General features: G+C 35.8%; 1 protein-coding gene across 5 annotated transcripts in view; it reads right to left on the reverse strand.

The window, feature by feature from the left end:
• Nucleotides 1-22470: 22470 nt before the first annotated feature.
• USP15 (ubiquitin specific peptidase 15) overlaps nucleotides 22471-23934 on the reverse strand; it is a 118841-nt gene continuing 117377 nt past the window's right edge. For all 5 annotated transcript variants that reach the window (XM_058742167.1, XM_058742166.1, XM_058742169.1 and 2 more), the window contains one exon: nucleotides 22471-22915. In XM_058742167.1, the coding sequence (XP_058598150.1) occupies nucleotides 22733-22915 (183 nt within the window). In that variant the 3' untranslated portion in view covers nucleotides 22471-22732. The remainder of the gene's footprint in view (nucleotides 22916-23934) is intronic.

Here is a 23934-nt window from a genome sequence, read left to right on the forward strand (position 1 = left end):
TACTTAACTGACTGAGCCACCCAGGGCCCCCGATAATGCTTTTTTAATTCAAAATATAACCACAGCCTAAAACACCACCTGGCATACAGCTGCTCACTAAATATTTGCTAAGTGAGTGAGAAGTAGCAAAAGAGAAAATTGGAGAGGGATTGAGAGAGAAGAGGAAAAGAGACAAGACCTATTCTTTCAAGGACTCTTGCCACCTCTATTTCAGAGAAAGATTTATTTCAGGGATATAAATATCACACTTAGTATGTTCCAGGCACATGAAATAGGAATCCAATTAAGGTGGCACACATAGGCATTGATCTAAGCATTTTACAAATATTCTTATGTAGTTCTTATAATAATCCTATCAAATAAACACTCCTACATCCATTTTACAGATGAGGAGACTCAAGCAGGAAGAGGCTAAGTTAAATTTCCCATGGTTAAATAGCTACATGGTGGGCTGGGAATACAGGAAGTGCGGCTCCACATTTCACACTTTTAACTAGCAGCATGGTGCTTCTCCAAAGGATGTGAAGAAGAGGGGAGAGAGGAGACAGAGGAGAAAAACAGCTTCAGCAGTATTGTACCAATATGTTCAGGTAAGTCATCTGCCTGCTGCAATGTAATCAGAGCTGATAACATTATAGCAGAGAGCCAACTTCATCAACCTGGTACATCTCCCACTTGATCCCTTAAAGGGGCACTACTAGCACAGGTGGGTGAAGTATAGAAGGAGTGGGGTAGAGGACCTGAAACAGACTCAGGGGAAAAATTTCTTAGTATTTTTCTCTTATAACTTACAAATTCATGGAGTCTTTCCACTTTCAACAATGGGTAGATGGACCATCCAGACAGAAAATCAGTAAGGAAACACTGGACTTAAAACTACACATTAGAAAAACAAAACAAAACAAAATACAACACAACAAAACGACATTAGATCAGATGGACCTAACAGACATTTATAGCACATTCTGTCCAATGGCAGCACAATACACATTCTTCTCAAGCACCCATATTTTCAGAATATATCATATACTAGACCACAAAACAAGTCTTAATAGATTTAAGAAGATTGAAATCAGGGGGCACCTGAGTGACTCAGTTGGTTAAGCGTCTGACTCTTGGTATCAGCTCAGGTCATGATCTCAGGGTTTGTGAGTTTAAGCCCCATGGTTTGTGAGTTCAGTGCAGAGCCTATTTGGGATTCTCTGTCTCCCTCTCTCTCTGCTCCTCCCCTGTTCATGTTTTCTCTCTCTCTCTCTCTCTCTCAAAAAAAAAAAGAAGATTGAGATCATATCAAATATCTTTTCTGACCTTGATGGCATAGAACTAGAACTTAATTATAAGTAGAAAACTGAAAATGTTCAAATATGTGGAGATTAAGCAACATGCTCCTGATCAACCAATGGGACAAAGAAGAAATCAAAGAGGAAAGAAAAAAAAAAATCTCGAAATGGCAACACATTATTAAAATTTATGTGATGCAGCAAAAGCAGTTTTAAGAGGGAAATTTATAGTAATAAATGCCTTCATTATGAAAAAGAAAGATCTCAAATAAAAAAATCTAACGTTATACCTCAAAGAACTAAAACAGAAAAAGAACTAAGCCCAATGTTAGTAGAAAAAAGGAAATAAAGATCAGAGTGGTAATACATAAAATAGGGACTAATATGACAAGAGAAAAGATTAACAAAACTAAAAGCTGGTTCTCTGAAAAAAAAAATTGACAAACCTTTAGCTAGACTCACCAAGAAAAATGAGAATTCAAATTAAAAAAAAATCAGAAATGAAAGAGGAGACATTACAACTGTTACTACAGAAATATTGAAGATCATATTACTATAAATAATTGAATGAATTGAATTCAATGAATATTGAATATGACAATTTTTTAAAAAAATGAATAAATTCCTAGACACATACAGACTACTGAAACTAAATCATGAAGATGTAGAAAATCTAAGGGCGCCTGGGTGGCTCAATTTTTTAAACATCTGACTTCGGCTCAGGTCATGATCTTGCATTTTGTAGGTTTGAACCCTGTGTCGGGTTCTGTGCTGACAGCTAAGAGCCTGAAACCTGCTTTGAATTCTGTGTCTCCCTCTCTTTCTGCCCCTTCCCCACTCACGCTCCATCTCTGTCTCTCTCAAAAATAAATGTATATTTAAAAAATTTTTTTAAATTTAAAAAGATACAGAAAATGTAAAGAGACCGATTACTAGTAAGGAGACTGAATATAACAGAATGACAGAAGTTAGTATTTCCTTATCAGTAAAAACTTTAAATGTAAATGGAATCAACTCTTCAATCAAAAGGACAGAGATTGGCAGGATGGATAAAAACACATGATCCAACTATATGCTGTCTGTAAGAGAGATGCACTTGAGATCCAAAAACATGAACAGGATGAAAGTGAAAGAATGGAAAAAGATATTTGATGCAAATAGTAACTGAAAGAGAGCAGGGTTGGCTACACTAATGTCAGACTTAAAATTTTTTAAAGGCTACAAGAGACAAAGAAAGACATTACATACTAGTAAAGGTTCAATACAGCAAGAAGATATAAAAATTATTAAAATTTACACTTTTAATGACAGACCATCAAAATATATGAAGCATATTGTTCTGTAACAGAGTTTTTGAACTTTTCAAAATTGAAACTCTATATCCACTGAGCAATGACTCACTGATTTTTGAACTAATCTTGAATTTTGGGGATAAATCCCAGATGTACTATTCTTTTTATAAATTCTGGATTCTTAAGCTAACATTTTGTGTGTGTGTGAGGATTTCTGCATCTGTGTTTATTGAACCTGATAGGTCTTAGTATCAAGTTTATGTTGGCCTCATGAAATGAATCCATGAATGTTCCCTTCTTTATTTTCTGGAATATAAGATTGGAATTATGTGTTCCTTAAGTATGTGATAGATAGGCAGATATCAGCAGTAAAACTTTAAGGCTTTTTTTGGTCAGATTTTTAAAAAAATTAGAATAAAATTAACAATTTGGCAGGTAAAATTAACATTTTTTGGGTGTATCATACTATGGGTTCTATGAATTTATGAATTAAATAAGTTTTCCTCTCTCTCAGGGAAATACCTAGAAGTGAGGTTTCTGGGTTCTATGGTTAGTGTATATTTAACTGTATAAAAACTGCCAGACTGTTAACCAAAGTGTCTACCCCATTTTGCATTCCCACTAGTGATGGATGAGAGTTCCAATTGCTGTACATCCTCACTAAAACTGGCTATTGTCAGTAATTTTTATTTTAGCCATTCCAATTGATCTATAGTGGTGTTAACACTGTGGTTTTAGTTTGCATAAATCATTACAATGGCTTATGTTAAGCATCTTTTCACTTGTTTATATGCCATCTATATATCTTCTCTGGTGAAATGCCTGTTCAAATCTCTTGCAGAATGTCTTTATTTCACCTTTATTGTGATAGATAATTTTGCTACATAGAGAAGTCTGGGTCGAAAGTTCTTTTCTTTTAGCACTTTAAAGATGTCCTTTCATTGTTATTTTGGGTTTCATGGCTTCAGATGAGAAATCCAAGCTCATCCAAATCATTGTTTTTCCATATGCAGTTTCATTTTTCTCTAGTTCTATTAAGATTTTTTGGAAATATATACGTATATATATTTTAATGTTTATTTATTTTTGAGAGAGAGATCAGGCACCCACATGTGCCTGTGAGTGGGTGAGGGGCAGAGAGGGAGATAGAAGATCTGAAGTGGGCTCCGTGCTGACAGAAGAGAGCCCTACGTGGGGCTCAAACCAACATACTATGAGGTTTATGACCTGAGCTGAAGTTGGACGCTCAACTGACTGAGCCCCCCAGGTATCCCCTCCAGTGAGTTCTATTATGTTCCAGGATAATGGGGCACCTGGGGGCTCAGTCAGTTAAGCCTCCTACTTCAGCTCAGGTCACGATCTCACAGCTTGTGAGTTCAAGCCCTGCGTAAGTCTCTGTGCTCACAGCTCAGAGCCTGGAGCCTGCTTCTGATTCTGTGTCTCCCTCTCTCTCTGCCCCTACCCACTCACGCTCTGTCTCTCTCTTTCTCCTTCAAAAATAAATTAACATTAAAAAAGTTAAAAAAGAAACTTTTTAAAAATTATTATGTTCCAGGATCACATGTTGAATTTAGTTCCATGTTGCTATACTGTCTTTTAATCTAGAACAGGTCCTTAGTTTTTTCTTGTTTTATATGACCTTGACATTTTTGAAGAGAACAGGTGTGAGGGGGAAGGGCAGAGATGGAGGGAGAAAGACTAAGCAGACTCCATGCTGTCAGTGGGGAGCCTGACTCAGGGCTTGGAACTCACAAACGGTGAGATCATGACCCGAGCCAAAATCAAGAGTCGCATACTTAACTAAGCCACCCAGGCACCTTCTATTAAGATTTTTAAAAAATAGTTTTTTGAGTAGTTTTCAGTGGTTTTGTTACAATGTGACTAAATGTTTTTTTCTTTGAGTTTATCTTGTTTGGGTTTTATCACGTTTCCTTTATCTGTGAATTTATGTCTTACTAAGTTTGGGATGTGTGAGGGCATTATTTCTTCAAATAATTTTCCTAGCTCCAATCTTATCTTCTCCTTCTGGGATCCCAATAAAAAGTATGTTAAAAATTTAAAAATATTGGGGTGCCTGGGTGGCGCAGTCGGTTAAGCGTCCGACTTCAGCCAGGTCACGATCTCGCGGTCCGTGAGTTCGAGCCCCGCGTCAGGCTCTGGGCCGATGGCTCGGAGCCTGGAGCCTGTTTCCGATTCTGTGTCTCCCTCTCTCTCTGCCCCTCCCCCGTTCATGCTCTGTCTCTCTCTGTCCCAAAAATAAATAAAAAACGTTGAAAAAAAATTAAAAAAAATAAAAAAATTAAAAAAATTTAAAAATATTATTCCACAGGTCCTTGATGCTCTGTTCTTTTTCTTTCTTTTAAAAGTCCCCCCCCCCCACCATGTTCTTCAGACTGTATAATTTATCACTCTTCAGGTTCACCTTTTTTTTCTCTTAGATTGCTATTATGCTATTGAAACCATCCAGTAATTAGATATTTAACTTTTAAAGCCTTTTCATTGTGAAATAATTATAGACTTATAAAAAGTTGCCAAGAAAGTACAGAGAGGCACTATGTATCTTTCACCCTGTTTACCCCAATGACTACATCTTATATAATTATAGTACAATATCAAAATCAAGACATGACATTGGTACAATGTGTGTATATAGTTCTGTATCATTTAATCACATGTGTAGATTTGTGTAATGACCACTGCAGTAAAAATACCAAACTATTGCATCATCATAAAGACCTCTCTTATGTTGTTTTTTTTTTTTTTTTTAACGTTTTTATTTATTTTTGAGACAGAGAGAGACAGAGCATGAACGGGGGAGGGTCACAGAGAGAGGGAGACACAGAATCCGAAACAGGCCCCAGGCTCTGAGCTGTCAGCACAGAGCCTGACGTGGGGCTCGAACTCACGGACTGTGAGATCATGACCTGAGCTGAAGTCAGACACTCAACCGACCAAGCCACCCAGGCGCCCCTCTTATGCTTTTTTATAATCATACCACTTCTTGCGCCCACCACCTAACCTCCGAAAAACACTAATTTGCTTCCCATTTCTATAATATTGTCATTTTGAGAATTTTATGTGTATGGAAGCATACAATATGTGACCTTTTGAAATTGGATTTTTTTTTCACTCAGTACTATGCCCTTGACATCCAATAAAGTTGTCATATGTATATATGTGTGTGTATATATATGTGTGTATGTATAAATGCATATATAAATATAAATAAACTGATATATCCATATTATGGATAAATAAAGGAAATAAATTATGGATATATAAAGGAAAAGGCCTTTTCCTTTTTATTGCTGAATAGAATTCCATAATATGGATATATCAGTTTATTTTTTTTTATTTTTTTTAAATTTTTTTTTCAACGTTTTTTATTTATTTTTGGGACAGAGAGAGACAGAGCATGAACGGGGGAGGGGCAGAGAGAGGGAGACACAGAATCGGAAACAGGCTCCAGGCTCTGAGCCATCAGCCCAGAGCCTGACGCGGGGCTCGAACTCACGGACCGCGAGATCGTGACCTGGCTGAAGTCGGACGCTTAACCGACTGCGCCACCCAGGCGCCCCTATATCAGTTTATTTAACCATTTACCTATTGGGAGACATTTTGGTTGTTTCTAGTTTGGGCTTATTACAAATAAAGCTATGAACAATCATGTTCAGGTTTTTATGAAGACCTAAGTTTTCATTTCTCTAGAATAAACATCAAGAGCGATTCTGGGTTGCATGATGATTGCATATATGGTTATAAAAGAAAATGTCCAAATATTGACCAGAATGGCTGTACCAGTAATGAATGAGATCCAGTTTTTCTGTATTCTTAGCAGCATTTGCAATTTCACTAAGTTTGATTCTTTTATGTTATCTTCTTTTAGTTTTATAATGTTATGCTTTGCATTTAAATCTATGATTCACTTTGAGTTCATTTTTGTTTGAGGTGTGAGTTTAAGTCTGGGCTTATTCTTTCGCTTATGGCTGTCCTGTTACTCCAGCACCACTGTTGAACATTATGCTCTCTCCACCGATTTGCTTTTGCAGCTTGTCAAAGATTGATTGGTTGTCCTTGAGTGACACTATTTATCTCTCTTCTGTTGCATTGATCTCTGTGTGTTTATCCCTCTGCCAATACTAATCTTATTACTATAGCTGTATGTCTTGAAATCTGTTTTCTTTCCCTGTGTGAATTGGTCACACATTCCTCATGCTTTGTATGCCAAGTAATTTTGGATTCTATCCTGGAAATTGTGACTGTGATACTATGGAGACTGTGAGTTTTCTTATAATCCTATGGAAGATGTTAACTTTTTTTTTTTTTTCCTTAACCAATCAACCCAGTCTAGGCTCAGACCAAAAGTTCTGTCTTGCTTTCTATGGGCAGTTCTTTCAATCTCAGTTCTGTTTTCAAAGTCTTTTCTATTTTCCTTTCAGACATTCCCACACATCCACCGCTCAGATTTAGTCTGAGAATTGGGCCATGGTTTAAATCTCAGTTCAAGCCACAGTGTTTTGGCTATATTGTTTTGGGTCTGTCCTGCACATGTGTTTCTCAGGGGTTAGTATGAGACTTGAGCAATGGTCTAAATATTAAAGGTTATGATGTTTTAGATTTCTCCTGTTCATGCACAACTCAGAGGTGAATGTTAAGTGTTATGCTGAGTTAATCACCTTCCATAAATCTCTCCTTTCCAGAATTCCTGTTACATTTTCCAGCCTGCAAGGTTCCCCTTTCACAGTTCATTTAGAAAGGAAAACAAGGCTCCATTGGAGGTTAGCCATCTAGATGATTTAGATTTCTTTAAGTGGGCCTGGTGTTAGGAGCATAGCTGTGAGACAAAAGAAACTCAGGAAACCCACCCCTTTATGGGTTGCTTTTCCAACTTCTGACTTCCTTCCACAATCCCCTCATTTTCATGTACTTTTCAGGACCTTCAGGTGGTTGCTCTAGGAATATTCTTGATCTTACTGTAATTCACAAAACATAAGCTGTAGTGGGCTTCAGTGTCTTGTTGGAAACAGAGAGAAATAAATTTGTTTTTTAATATACAATTTGTGGCATTTTGTTACAGAACCCCAGCAAACTAAAACAGTCTTGCTAATTTACTGCTTTTATTAGACTTTATTTTATTTTTTTAATGTTTACTTATTTTTGAGAGAGAGACAGAGTGTGAGTGGGGGAGGAGCAGAGAGAGAGGGAGACACAATATCCGAAGTGGGCTCCAGGCTCTGAGCTGTCAGCACAGAGCCCGATGTGGGGCTCGAACTCACCAACAGTGAGATCATGACCTGAGCCAAAGTCGGATACTTACCGACTGAGCCACTGAGGCGCCCCTATTAGACTTTTCTAAAACCAGCTTTTGCCTTGATTTTCTTTTTCTATTTTACCGATTTCTTATTTTAATTTCTTTGCATTAAGTTTGCTTTTCTTTTATGAGTTTCTTAAGAATGTTTAAACAATTTATTTTAAAACTGCTGCTTTTCTAAAATAAGCCTTTTAGGGGCATCTGGGTGGCTCAGTTAAGCGTCTGACTTGATTTTGGCTCAGGTCATGATTTCATGGTTTGTGAGTTTCAGCCCCACATCAGGCTCTGTACTGACAAGTGTCAAACCTGCTTGGGATTCTCGCTCTCCCTGTCTCTCTGCCCCTCCCCTGCTCTCTCTCTCAAAAAATAAAATTAAAATTTAAAAATTCTAAAATAAGCATTCTAAGTCATAAATCTCCCTTGAAGAGGTTTTCGCTTCACCCCACAAATTCTCATGTAGTTTTCTTCTTTGACCCATTAATTTTCTAGATAGCTTATTATTTATTTCCAGTATCATTATCTGGTGGTGAGACAGCATATTTTCTATGACTTCATCCTTAACAATTGGCTGACTTAATTATGGGCCAGCATTTGGTTTATGTAGACTATTCCACAATGCTTTTGTAGTGTATAGTGCTCTAAAAGTATCATTCCTCTTATATTAATGTAGACACACTAAATTTCTTATGCTAAGTGTTTGCATGGTATATCATTTTTCCATCTTTTTTTTCCATTTTCCATCTTTTCACTTAAAACTTGTCTTTATGTTTAAAGTGTGTCTCTTGGGAAAAGCTCATACTTGGATTTTTTTTTTTTTTTTTGTCCTATCTTACAATTTCTCTGCCTTAGAGAATTTAGCCCATTACATTTAACTTTACTGATATGGTTGGGTTGAAATCTACCATCTTCCTTTGTTTTCTACCTGTTCTTTCTGTTCTTTGTTCCTTTTTTCTCCTTTCCTACCTTTACTTTTTCTGGGCAAGGAGGGGTGACAATAGTATTACTTTCCCATTTTCTCTTTTTTGGGTCTTTGAAAAAGTTTATTTTGAGAGATCAGAGAAAGTGAGAGAGAGAAAGAGCGAGCAAGCGAGCATGTGTGAGCAGGGGAGGGGCAGAGAGGGAGAGAATCCCAAGCAGGCCCTGCACTGCTGGTGCAGAGCTCAGTGTGGGACTCCATCTCAGGAACCGTGAGATCACAGCCTGAGCTGACATTAAGAGTCAGAGGCTTCACTGACTGAACCACCCATGTGCACCCTTCTTTTATTGGCTTTTAGTTAAGCCTCACTTCTTTTTTTTGCGTATGTGGTTGCTCCAGGACTTATAATATGTGTACTTAATATATCATGATCTCTTTGCATTAATTCACACACACACGTAAGAAATTTATAACAATACAATTTCCCACACACTCCACTCATCCTATTGTTATACATATATTTTATTCCCACATTACAAATCTCACTGCACATTATCATTTTGCTTTGAACAACTATTTGATTTTTCTAAGAAAGATACATTGTTTTATATTTATCCACATATTCTATTCACCATCTCCAGAACCCTCATTTCTTCCTGTACGTAGACCTGAATTTCCATCTGCAAATTCCTCCAGCATTTCCCTCAATACGCCTTCAGTATAGGTTACCAATGGACAAATTGGTTTTCTCTGAAAATGTTTAATTTGCCTTCACTTTTGAAAGGTATTTTCTTGTGTATCAATCCTAACTTTGACAGTCCCTCCCCACCCCATCCCTTAGCTCCCCAAAGATGTCATCCCATTTTCTCCCAGCCTTCATTATTTCTAATGAAATGGTTATTTGTCACATCATTTCCTAATAATGTGACTTTTTTCCTATGGTTGCTTTTAAGAATTTATTTTTATCTTGGAATTTTAGCAGCTTGACTATTAAGGGTATGCATGTGGTTTTCTTCTTATTTATCCTATTTCGTGGCCTAATATATGATATATCCTTGGAAATATTTCATGCGTGCTTGAGAAGAATGTGTGTTGTGTTACCTTTGGACGGAATGTGCTGTAAATGTCTGTTAGGTCCGTCTGATCTAATGTATCATTTTGTTTTCTTCTATGTGTGGTTTTAAGTCCAGTGTTTCCCTATTGCATTTGTCTTAATGAGTCGATTTTTTTATTATCAAATTTGTAAAAACTTCAGCCATCTTTCCTCAATTACATTTTTTTGCTCCATTCTGTCTCTTCTGTTTGGTTCTGTCTCACATGGTTTTTGAGTTCCTGTTAATTAAGTAAAAAACCTTTTAGTTTGGATAAATTTTTGACTTATTTTTAATTTTTTTTTTTTAATGTTTATTTATTTTTGAGACAGAGAGAGACAGAGCATGAACGGGGGAGGGTCAGAGAGAGGGAGACACAGAATCTGAAACAGGCTCCAGGCTCTGAGCAGTCAGCACAGAGCCCGACACGGGGCTTGAACTCACAGATGGCGAGATCATGACCTGGGCCGCAGTCGGACGCTTAACCGACTGAACCACCCAGGCACCCCCAACTTATTTTTAAGTTCTTCTGTTCTGCATTAATCCATCCAAAACAGTTTTTGCTTTCAGTTATTATATTCTCTAGTTTTAATATTTCCATTTGGTTATTTCTATAATTTTCATATAGTTCCTGAAATTCTTTATTTCTTATTCATTCTAAACTTTTCCTGTTGATTCTTTATTTTTATTTTCTTCAAATTTTTATTTAAATTCTAGTTAGTTAACATAGAGTGCAATATTGGTTTCAGGAGAATTCAGTGATTCACCACTTACCTAACACCCAGTGGTCTTCACAAGTGTCCTCCTTAATACCCATCACCCATCTACCCCATCTCCCTCCCACCTTCCTCCATCAACCCCTAGTTTGTTCTTTAAGGGTCATTATGGTTTGTTTCCCTCTCTCTTTATCTCCCCTATGTTCATCTGTTTTGTTTCTTAAATTCCACATGAGTGAAATCATATGGTATTTGTCTTTCTCTTACTTATTTCCTTTAGCATAATATACTCTAGCTCCATCCATCGTGAATGGCAAGATTTCATTTCTTCTGATGGATGAGTAATTTTCATTGTGTATATATATCACATCTTTATTATAGTTATTTTAAAGTTCTTGTTTGCTACTTCCAACATCTTGGTTATTTTTGTATCTGTTTCCATTTCTTTATATTTCTGGTGATTGTTAATATGTTATTTTCTACTTAACAACATATGGAGGTAATGTAGTATGAGGCATGTCAATGCCTCATCAAAGAACATTTTCATGTATATCTTTGGAAAAAAGAATTTCTCATTCTTTTTTTTTTTGTTTAATGTTTGTTTATTTTGAGAGAGCGACAGAGTGTGCAAGCAAGGGAGGGGAAGGGAGAGAGAGGGAAAGAAAGAGTCCCAAGCAGGCTCCACACTGTCAGCACAAAGTATGACTTGGGCTGGATCTCACGAACTGTGAGATCATGACTTTAGCCGAAATCAAGATTTGGCCTCTCAAACGGAAACAAAAGCAAAAATGAACTACTGGACCTTATCAAAATAAAACGCTTCTGCACAGCAAAGGAAACAATCAGCAAAACTAAAAGGCAACCAACAGAATGGGAGAAGATATTTGCAAATGATATATCAGATGAAGGGTTAGTATCCAAAATCTATAAAGAACTTCTCAAACTCAACACCCAAAAAATCCAGTGAAGAAATGGACATTGAATAGACACTTCTCCAAAGAAGACATCCAGATGGCCAACTGACACATGAAAAAATGCTCCACATCACTCATCATCAGGGAAATACAAATCAAAAAACACACTGAGATACCACCTCACACCGGTCAGTGTGGCTAAAATTAACAACTCATTAAACAACAGATGTTGACAAGGATGTGGAGAAATGGGAACCCTCTTGCACTGTCGGTGGGAATGCAAACTGGTGCAGCCGCTCTGGAAAACAGTGTGGAGGTTCCTCATAAAATTAAAAATAGAATTACCCTACGACCCAGCAATAGGACTACTAGGAATTTACTGAATGGATATAGGAGTGCTGATTTGTAGGGGCACATGTACCCCGATGTTTATAGTAGCACTATCAACAATAGCCAAAGTATGGAAAGAGCCCAAATGTCCATTGATGGATGAATGGATAAAGAAGATGTGGTATATATATACAATGGAGTATTACTTGGCAATCAAAAACAATGAAATCTTGCCATTTGCAACTACATGGATGGAACTGGAGGGTATTACGCTAAGCGAAATTAGTCAGAGAAAGACAAATATCATATGACTTCACTCATGTGAGGACTTTTAAGAGACAAAACAGATGAACATAAGTGAAGGGAAGCAAAAATAATATAAAAACAGGGAGGGGGACAAAAACATAAGAGACTCTTAAATATGGAGAACAAACTGAGGGTTACTGGAGGCATTGTGGGAGGGGGGGTGGGCTAAATGGGTAAGGAGCATTAAGGAATCTACTCCTGAAATCATTGTTGCACTATACGCTAACTTACATGTAAATTAAAAAAAAAAAATTAAAAAAAAATTAAATTAAAAAATAAAAAAAAAGATTTGGTCTCTCAACTGACTAAGCCTACCAGGCACCCCTTCCCAATTCTTTTTATGATAAATTTTCATGGAATGATTTTGATCCTGACATTTGTCCAAGAACTTGGTTTTTCTGTATTTGAAATTACATTAAGAAAACAACAACAAGAACAACGATGTCACAGTTGTGGAAATACAGCTGCAAATGGTTTACTATAGAAGGACCTCCTTCATCCCTTAAGTTAACAGTCTAGTTATAGGCAGTGCAGTCAGTATAGTTTTCTTATTCATTATGGGCAGCTTAGGAGGAGGGCAGATCAGGGCAGTCAAAGAAGAGAAGACCTACACAGACAGAGAAGGTGAAACTGTAACTTTGAATTTTAGGGTTAAATCCCAACATCACATTTTGACAAACCAAACCAAAACTGCAGAATATGAGCAAACGTCAGAGTCTGGACAGATAACCCATGCCCTTGGATATACAATGTAGTTGTAGAAACAGACAAAAGTTACAGAAGAATGGCTAGGTCAAAATTCAGGTTTACAGAGATATCAGCCAAGTATCGGGGTAGAAACATACAGGCATAAAAGTTTTAAGTGAATAGAAGTGTCTCGGAATCTGTGAAAGGTAAGTGGTCCCCTTGATGGGAGAGGGAAAATATGGCTATTATCTAAGGTAAGGAGTTATCTCTGCTCTGGTCTTAGGCTGTCTCACTTTGAGGGCAAAAAGGGCTGGTAGGACTACCCTAAACTCTGAAGCTAAGTTTTGAATTAGTTAATAATTTTAGTATGAAAGCAATTTTCAGAATTCTAACAATTTCACTAGCACTAAAGAAACACCTGGTTTTAGCACCTTTCAGCTCATTGTGAGCCTATTAAAATAGCACAAACATTTCTGTTACTTACTTCTAGAATATACATCAATTAAATCATTTGCCATGTGCTTCAGAAAACATATTTTGAACAAGTTAAGCAATTTAATTTTCCTCCTGAGTGTATTTATCTAGGGTTTGGAGGTTTTGTTAATGAGTTATGTACGCAAGTAATTCTGGTTGGGCTGTTTGATTTTTATACAACTACAATTGGTATCATTAAACAGCTCATCTTTCACATGCCTTTTTACAAAATTGGGAAGATGCAGGATGTTTCAAGTTTACCTAGTTGTTTAAAGGGAATTTTGGGGAATATTTCCGTCAAAATATTTTTATAGTTTAACTCACCCGCAAAAGAAAAAAAAAGCCACATAAAACCTCTTTTCCAACCAAACTTGACTATTTTCTCCTTTCTTAACATTTGGTTCCTTTTGTTTTCAAAATTAACTTACTCTGTTGGGAAACTGAGTCTTGATCTTGGCCATCAATAAGAATTTTTGCCTTAAAAGTGAGATCTTTTTAAAATGGGGATTCAAGTATGAAAACTATTTCACTCCCCAAGTTAGTAATTTGCACACCTATTTTTGTGTATTTCAACCAAATAGTTAATGTTTTATTATTCCAGTGTGCTTTGGGTGGTGATGGTGGGGGTGATTAGGAACTTCTAAATAGTAAGAGCAGTAACCACTCAGGCTGATTCATACTATAAAAATTGTGCCCTTTCATGGAGATGGGGTCTCGACACAATGTTTGTGGACGCAATGTTTGTTTAAACGCAGTACCACTTGTCAGGTTGCCTGGAAGCAATTGCTAGGTAAGCCTCTCATTAGCATTTAAGAACTCTGCCTTCTCAGAGGATGGAGGAAGACAGACTTGTTGACTACATTTTCAGTCAATGCAGAGGCAAAAAGAATCTAGATCTTTTTGGTTGTTGTTTATTCTCCTGGAAAACCTTGGACTCTTTTCAAGTAAAATGGACAATCTTAAGACTTAACATGTAATATTGGGCAGAAGAAAACTATTAGCCTAGTCACAGCATGCTTTACTTTGCCATAGAAACCAGATAAGATCTGGGTTGGAAGATATTCTTTACAATACAAAATCTTTAGTATTTATTTAAAATTTACAAGTAGTTTTATTTTTAAAAATATAATTTATTGTTGATTTAGCTAAGATACAGTGTGCTCTTGGCTTCGGGAATAGATTCCCATGATTCATCGCTTACAACACCCAGTGCTCACCCCAACAAGTGCCCTCCTCCTCAGTGCTCATCACCCATTTTCCCTACCCGTACTCTGCACCCCCCCCATCAACCCTCAGTTTGTTCTCTGTATTATTTGAAACTATTTTTTTCTCCTTCCCTTCCCCAATGGTCCTGTTAAAAGTTTCTCAAATTCCACATTATGAGTGAAAACATTTGTCTTTCTCTGACTTATTTCACTTAGTATAATACCCTCCAGTTCCATCCACATTGTTGCAAATGGCAAGATTTAATTCTTATTGACAAGTAGTATTCCATTGTATATATAAATCATATCTTCTTTATTCATTCATCAGTTGATGGACATTTGGGTTCTTTCCATAATTTGGCTATTGTTGATAGCGCTGCTATAAACATTGGGGTAACAACACATGTTGACAAGGATGTGGAGAAGTGGGAACCCTATTGCACTGTTGGTAGGAATGCAAACTGGAAAGCAGTGTAGAGGTTCCTCAAAAAATTAAAAACAGAATTACCCTACAACCCAGCAATTGCACTATTAGGAATTAATCCCCAAAATATAGGAGTGATGATTCATAGGGGCACATGTGCCCCAATGTTTAAAAACATCTTTAGAAAATATAAACTATAGGGGCACCCGGGTGGCTCAGTAGGTTAAATGTCTGACTTCAGCTCAGGTCATGTACTCACGGTTTGTGGGTTCAAGCCCCGTGTCGGGTTCTGTGCTGACAGTTCAGAGCCTTGGAGCCTGCTTTGGACTGTGTGTGCCTCTCTCTCTGCTCCTCACCTCCTTGCATTCTCTCTCAAAAATAAATAAAAACATTAAAAAAGAAAATATAAACTATAGTTCTTATTTACATTTAATTTTGAATATTCCAAATTTCATAAATGATACTGAATTTAGACTCTCACTGTATTTTTTATGTTTTAGTGCCTGCTGGTGAACAAATTTACTTTTAAAATATATATTTTTTAATATGTCAGGAATAAAACAACATCACAATACAATGTTTGAGTTTTAAGAAAATTTCATTTGGTAATTACCACATTTAGGAACACTGAACAGGATTCTCCCATCAGATAATTCAGTTTAATGGGGTAAAGAAAGTTATGGCAACTTATGTGTCAGGAAGACTAAGCAGGTGCATGCTGGGACACGTCTTGAAGAACGTGTATGGGAGTTTGCCAGGTAGAAGATAAGGCAAGCCCTGCAAACTAGAATCATATATGGGGAAGCCCAGCATTGTCAAATTGTATGGTATGTTTGAAGAAAGGTAAAGAGTTAAGGGGCAAATTCTCAACCTTTTCCCTTAAACACCAGTTGAACAGGCAATCTGGGTAGACTAATTGTTACCTTACTCTTTGCTCTCTTGCTAAAAGAAGCTTATTAGAAACTGAGAATGAATGATAAAGAGAACAATCATTCCTACACGTGGGTACTTTATTAGTAATAATACCTGCTACATTCTTCATCAAGATCAAGACATAAACTTCACAATTCTGAAAGGTAGGTACTGCAGTGCCAGAAATGGATGGCTCAGGTTGATGGGGAGTTCCGTTTCCTCACAAATAATTAGTAGTCCACTAGAAAACTGTGCATCCCGAGAAAAATCACGTGCTTGCTAGGCAAATATGCAGTTTTGACAGTCTCACACTTCCTTCTAATCAGACCCCAAGCCCTCCTAGGTGGGAGTTCAAGAGCTGATCTAGTTTGTAAACTAGGAGTGAGAGGCAGAAAGTGACATGACTTGCAGGAAAATGGCAGGCCCAGAACTCAAGTGGTTTAATTCCTGAGTCTATGCTCCAAACCAGTCTTTCCTCCAAGGAGGGGTTAGAGGAGAACTTTAAGTTGGACAGAGGAATAGAATCTGACCTTTTCTTTTTTTCTTTCTTTCTTTTTTCTTTTTCTTTCTCTCTCTCCCTTCCTTCTTTTTTTTTTTTTTTTTAATGGTGATCACTCTGGCAGAATAAAGAATGAACTGGAGTAAGAAGAGGCTGGTGGCGAGGAGGCATAATCCTGGTGAGTGGATCTGATTGTACATTTATATTTTTCAAAACAGGATGCAACATTTTAGTCTGCCATGACATGCAGTTATTTAGTACTGGTTAAATTAATTATAATTGTTACTAAATATATTCAGACAAAATAAAGGCCATAAACTCTGGAGTCTGGACTATTATCTTTAACTCAAATGATTATAGACAACGATTAATGAAATTGGGGGGAAAACCCAGCACAACCCATGTCTGCCCAAGGCAGAGAAAAAGTTCTAAATTTAAAAGCTATGAAATTATGCTCACAAAAAGCTTTAAAAATCATATTGTTAGTATACAACTGGATTCTAGTATCCATGATGAAATTTTTTAAGCTTACCATCACACTGATACTTTTGCTCTTTTACAGGAGCCAGGAGGGTTTAAAACAAAAAACAAATTTTATTTTGGCCCATCCCATTAGTTATTCTTTTGCTAAGAATATATACTTCAACAATAATTTCCAAAGTTGAATTTGAGCCTTCCATTTAAGAAGTCTTTTATGAGTGATGCTACAACATTCTCGTTGTCCATACTACAAAATATGGTCTTATTTTGCACACCTGGAAGTTCACACCTACGTGTCCATTACTTCCTCACAAGAAACTGATATGATTTTATGGTTGAGAAAACTGAAACATCAGCTAATGACTTGTTTAGAGCTAGCTGTGGGGAAATGGTTTCTAAATTTAGAATGTTCCCTACCAAATCTCATGGTATCCCAACAAATATACTAACCAAGTATCTGTAATTACTGATGTTTATTGTTTGAATCTGCAGTATCACGCATAGACACATGGCTCAAAATGGAATGTAATTCTGAGTTTTTTAAACTAAAGAGTTTAATTTTACTAAAGTCACTCAATATTTAAAAGTTCTACAGGAATCCACCCTCAAAAAAATACACTAAAAATAGTTTCTCTATATTTACAATTTATTGTTTTTGTTTCTCTCAATTGAGGGCAATTCTAAAATGATCTGTATTTGTTTGTAGGGTGCTTTAAGTTATTTTCAGAACACTGATAATTCACCATTTGATATAATGGAAAGATGGTTTTCACTATAAAGAAAATGAAATACTTTCATTTGCTCATGGGGAGAATTGAAGGTCAGAAGAAAGCAGGCCAGATGAAACAGTGAAGGCACACATGGAAGGCCAGACATAAGCAGAATATTTTAGTGGAGTCTAAATTATATCTAAGACTGTATCTAAGACTCAAGGAGCAGAAGAGGAATAAGGAGTTACAATGTCTGTGAACCTACAATGTTCTCTTATAAAGTTTGAAAGAAAGGCAAATACTGTAATAAAAGTTTTAATAAGAGATTTGAGATGTTACAAAATTTAATAATCCTAAAAGTTTAAGAATTAAAAAACAAAGTGATATTTAAGCTTTTAAACAAGTCTGAGAAATTATGTAATTATTGAAAAAAATGTAATAATATACATTATGGGAAAAGACTATTGGGATGGTTCAATACTTTTTACTTTTATGTATGGAGCTTTAACTCCAGCTAGCAATGGACTTGAAAATCACAGTGAATGAAACTATGGTTTGTTTCACCAAACTATATAGAACAAGCTACAAGGTCCTGATAGGAGGAAAATTTTGAGCAAAATGAGTGCCACCTTCAACCAGGATTTTCTGCAGAATACAGTTAATTACCAAAACAGTTTAAACATTTAAAATATTTGATTTTGTGCATACTGGAAGATATTGGTCTTATTTTTACAGCATTTCCATTTAAAAGAACAATTACCAAAGAGATAGCTGTATTTTCAGCTGCTTTGTGTAATCACATTTAACATTTCTAGGGAAAAAACAAAAAACAAAAAACAAAAACCTCAAAATCCATTTGATTTTCTTCCTGTCCTTTGAGACTCTAGTCCAAAATGTTGTCAAGGCTTGATTTTCATGAATGGTTTACCAACTTTCTGGATTCCCTTTATAATGTAGGCTCTTTTCCTCTTATTACCCTGGCAATTTCCAGGCTCTCAAAGGCAGAGTTGGGATATCATTAGACTATGGTATGATGTGGAGTATGTTTCCCAATGCATATATTTGCCAAAAATAATTTTTGTAGTTTTATATTATCCATCAAAATATTCTTTACCCCATCATTACTGAAAATAAATTTTGACTGATAATTTGAATTTTACCATATACATTTTATCTTCCCAATTCTAATATTTAAAAACCTACTCATGTAGCTTATAAAAATTTAAATACACTTTTTAAATGAAAGTTTTGTTGTCTGAGCTATTTGGAAAAATTTTTAAAACATAGTAAATATAAATTGAACATATCAAAAACATACATATCTAATTGAAATGTCCTACAACCTAACATGCTTATAAGAAAATTATATAGATTTCTCATTGGAAAAATCTGGTCACAAAACAATTTACTATAGTTCTGCATCTTAGTATGTAAGTCGTCAAGGATATGCATGTACTCTCCTTCCCACCTCTCTACTATCCTCTGGCCCTTTAAGTGTCATTAAAAGAATTATTGGGGAATTATCCACATAATTATGTTTTCAAGAGAAGTGATTTCAAAGAAAAAGAGAAATTTTATTTTATTGAGTAAAAAACACAAACAAAGGTGTCCACTATTCTTCTTTGCCTCCAGAAATGCAATTATTTTCTTTACAGTCTTACTCCTCTGAGATTTTAGAGGATGTCTGGTCCCATGCCCTAGTATATAAGAATTTTCCACATTTGTACTTTAAAAACTGAGTTAAAGAGAATGTGCTAATGTACACTGCACAAAGATCAGAAGCATACCAAGAAAGGAGGGTGGGAAGCTGGCAGTAATCAAGTGCACTGTCTATAAAGAACATAAAAATAAAAAGCAACTTGAAAGTTGACTTGCTTTTTATTTTCACCATACACGACTGTAGTGTCAATTCCTCTGGGGGGTGGAAGGTTCCAACCTGAATATGCCCCATTGCCACCCCTTTGGTAAGCTACTGGGACTCCCTTCATCTTCTCCCATAGTTTCCTGGCTTATTTTAAGATGTCCTCACCTCAATGAAATTAGTTGGTGACAAACTACTATCCATATACAGAATCATTGGCTTTGGTAGTTACTGGGTTTCTTCTTGCCCAAATCAATGCTTTGTGTGGTTTTATAGTGCATTGCCAGAAAGCAAGGATAAATATAGGACTGCTAAAAGAATAGACTATAGGAGAAAGCAAGATATTTAAGCAAAGTATTAAACTGTTGCTTTTGCTCAGAGATTAAAACTAAACTACAGGTGAAGAAAAAAGTCATGAAAATCAGGGCTGCATTTGCAGAAATATACAAAAGGGTGTACTTGAGTCAGATAAACAAGGAAAAAAATGCCATATTACACTTAAAATCAGTAATGAGTATACCACATAGTTTACAAAGCACCTTTCCATAAAATACATGATTTCATTTGGGATCTCAACAACCCTGTGAGGCAGACACTGTAACAAAGTGGGAGGCAGTGCACATATCTGAGGGCAGAATATTGGCTCTATCACAAAGTAATTGAATGAACTTGGGAATATCACTTAACTGCTTTGTACCTTGGTTTCTTCAAATGAAAAATGGTGATGATCAATGTCTCTGTCTCATAGCTACTGTGGGCATGAATGAGATAATACATATAACACTTTAATACACTACCTGGTCCGGAGTAAATGCTCAATGAATACTACTACCATTGTTATAATTTTACAGATGAAGAAAGATAGTAGGGGAGATTAACTTCAAAGTCATATGACTACCAAGTAGAAAAGCTAACAGTAGAATTCTAGATTGGCTGCATTATTACCACCTTTATTACCTACGAATATCTACTTTTAATTAGAGCATGGACTAGCCTTTTGCACTGCCTTTGGTTTTTTTTGCAGCTGAAAATGTAATTTGAGTTTGACAAATTCCATGGTATTATTAACATCCTTTTCTATTTTAAAACACTTCTTTTAGTGGGAATAAAAGTTAATCGCAGGCATTAAAAAGGAATGGTCTCTATGGACAGTTAGGGTGGAGACTACAATTTAGGGCTGGAAAAGTTAATTTGGTTTTTCTTTAAACCTCAGAAAAATGGAAAGTCTATTAAGTGGTAGACAGCAGAAAGACTGCAAGCTCTGAGTGGAGGGATGTTTGTTTACTGCTATATCTCAAGACTACAGAATAGTGATTAGTAGGTGCACAAATATATGTTTAATGCATATTTTTAAAAACTCAACTTTAAAACACATCCTTAACAGGATTTGTTTAGCTGTGACATGCTTTCCTTTCTATTTTTTAACTATATGATAACTAAAAAGTCTATCATATAGTCACCTACCCACATAGAATTTTTATCAAGATTCAGAGTAAGAAATAAAAGACTTAAATAAGGCCTTAAATAGCTTTATTGAAATCTGTATAAATAAACATGCACATTTCAAATGTAAACTCAAGTGAACTCAAGTGCAGACAAAATTTTAACCTCTGTCATGCAGGAGGTTAGTTTACATTAAAAAAAAAAAAAAAAGGAGAAAAGAAAGAAAAGAAAAGAAAAAAGGAAAGAAAACAAAAAACAAAAACAAAAAACAAACCCAAAGCAGCTTTTAAAATACCAGGATGAAAAACCAGCTTTAATATCAAGGTATAAAGCAAAGCCATGATCAACATACCTCATTTATCCTGGTCAAATGCATTTTTTTCTTTTTTACTTTTAAATGCTAACATAAATAAATAATTTACCAAAATGTGCACTCACAGAGTGAACTTTTATTTACAATACACAATTTATAATCTATTGTATTTGATTAGTTCAAGTGAAGAACATTATACTTTTTGCTTTAATAACAGTGGGACACAAAGCAATTTCTCAGGTAGTCGATATGTGAAATGTGCCCCAGCATTTAGATTTTTCTATTAAAGGCAGTATTGTATGCCAATCGACAATACATTCTTTCAACTAGATCAAAGGGAAAAAGCAGCAAATGAAAAATGTTTCAAATGTTCACACATATTTTTGGCATCCTGGATCCTTGAATGTGGTGAACTAAAAATCAAATTCAAGGTTTGTATACTTTATATACTATACAGGTTCTGACTCTAGAACATGCAAATGCCAATTCTCTTATAACAAGTTACCTTCTGAGAAAAGCTGTAAGGCTATGGTGAATTCCATCAGGAACACACAAAGAAAGTTAACAGACCTACCTTTAAAGCCAATTGTCCATTAATGATTTAAAGGCCAGTATATGAAAAAAAATTTCTCATCTAAGCTTGATGTAATTATTACTATGGACACAGAATACTATAAGTCTGTCCTTATATGTATTATAGCAATTGGAAGGGCTAAAGGTTGCCAAATTACCAAAAAATGGGGTAGAGAAAAACAGACAGCAAAATTTTTAATTTTGGACCAACACCAGATTAAAGATATGCGTTTTAAAGCAAGTCAACAAAATTTGAATACTTAAGGAATAGATCTCAATAGCAGTAAAAAATACTTACATTTAACTGAAAAATGATTTTAGATGGAGTGTGAAATCTAGAACCTGTTTTTCACAGCGGCAGTACTATGAACATAACATTCTGGATTTTTAATGATTCTACAGAAGAAAATAACTTTTCCAAGATTGTTTCCTGTATCATGATTTGTTTTTTTAATAGGCCCATGTTGATTACCAGGGACAGATTTGAAAATTTGGTTTTCCAAGAATACTACTGCAGTATTTATGCCACATTGATACCGCAGCTAAATATCATAGTAATACATGTGGCAGCCTAATGCACATGAACTAGATTATCCAAAAACTAAGTTCAGCCATAGTTTTCTTGCAGTATTATTAGAGCAAAATAAATGACCAACATCCACAAATTTAACATCTGTCATCAATTAACTCACATCCAAAAAATTAAAGAAAACATAATTCATCAAAACAGCAGCAAACTTAAAAGGGATTTATTTGTGATTTCCTATATATATTTAGCTTGTAATTACAAGACTGTAAATGTATTAAGAGACAATTTCTGTTAAAGTTTTCATTGTGTTTCACTTCAAGTACTGCACAAGTTAAAATCTGATAAAGGATTTACATTCGGTTATCTGAAACTCCCCATCTCAGACTTTTGTTTAATGTGGTGGGTAACCTCATCATTTCATACCACCAGCAGGAAAGTCTCTCTTTTATGGCTTCTAGGACTTTCATTAGTTAGTGTGCATACAGTTTTCGTTTTCTATATCATTGTCATTATCATTGCTATCTTCATCACTTTCTAACGGGATGCCTGTGGCAGCTGAAGCACCTTTAGTTTCTCGGTCAAGAGGAAAAAAGCCAGTTCCACTGAAAGTGTCTTGTCTCTGGTAGAACAGTACATATGCTGCTTTGGACTGTTGAAACAAACAAAGGATGTCAAAATGGGCATAAGTCTCAAAGATCATATTAAGCACAGTATGGATTTTTCACCTGGTAACTGATTTTGGAGACAGGGCATAAGTCAAATAGAAAAACTGTACATGGACAAACAGAACTTATTTAAATTGGTTAAATACAAGATCACTGCTATATATAAAGGAAGAAGAGTCACTAGAATGAATATTTTTATTCTTTTAAATTAGCTAAACAGAGGAGTAAATGCAACTCTATCACAGATTAACCTAGTTACTGCCACATGAAACAGTTCTATGTCTGCTTCCCTCCTGTGTCTAAGGAAAAAAGGAAAGCTTCTTTCTAATACTCATCCCTTCCCTCTCAGTTTGCTCCAGAGTCCAGCTTTTCCTGCTGCTTTCAGGGTACTGCTCCATTTGTCATCACTGCGTGTATTTAGTGATTCCAATTGGACTTCTTGGCATAAAAAACACTCATGTCTCTTCCCATTATAAATCCCTCTCCACTCTACCACCTGCTCCAGCTGCCAGGCTATAGACAGAGCCACCAAATAATATCCATTTTTCACTCTCATGCAAACCCCTATATTCAGCATGATCTGTTGCGCCCATCATTCTACTGAAATTTCAGGCTTTCACTAGGGGCAATAACCTGCTGTAAACAAATTAAATGGATACTGTTTAAAGTTCTTTTATTCAGTCCCGCTGTAGCATTTAATGCTTTACTATTTTTCTTTCCTACATCAAACAATTTTTGGCTTTCATGACACTACTTTACCATAGATCTTCTATCTCCAAGGTTGCGTCTGACTTTTTTGTGGGCTTAGTAAATCCCGACTTAAAAAAAAAAAAAAATCATGTTCTGTCCCCTGCCCACTACTCTTTCTTACTCTGTATCTTCTCACCTGGTGACTCATTCAAACCTATGGCTTCAAGTATAAGACCAACAATGCAAATTTATAACTTAGGCTGGTACTCACTCCTGAACTCATAATCTCATAAATCCATTTCCCTGTTGTTTA

The sequence above is a fragment of the Neofelis nebulosa genome, chromosome 8, assembly GCF_028018385.1.
Source record: "Neofelis nebulosa isolate mNeoNeb1 chromosome 8, mNeoNeb1.pri, whole genome shotgun sequence".
In the NCBI taxonomy this organism is placed as follows: Eukaryota; Metazoa; Chordata; class Mammalia; order Carnivora; family Felidae; genus Neofelis; species Neofelis nebulosa.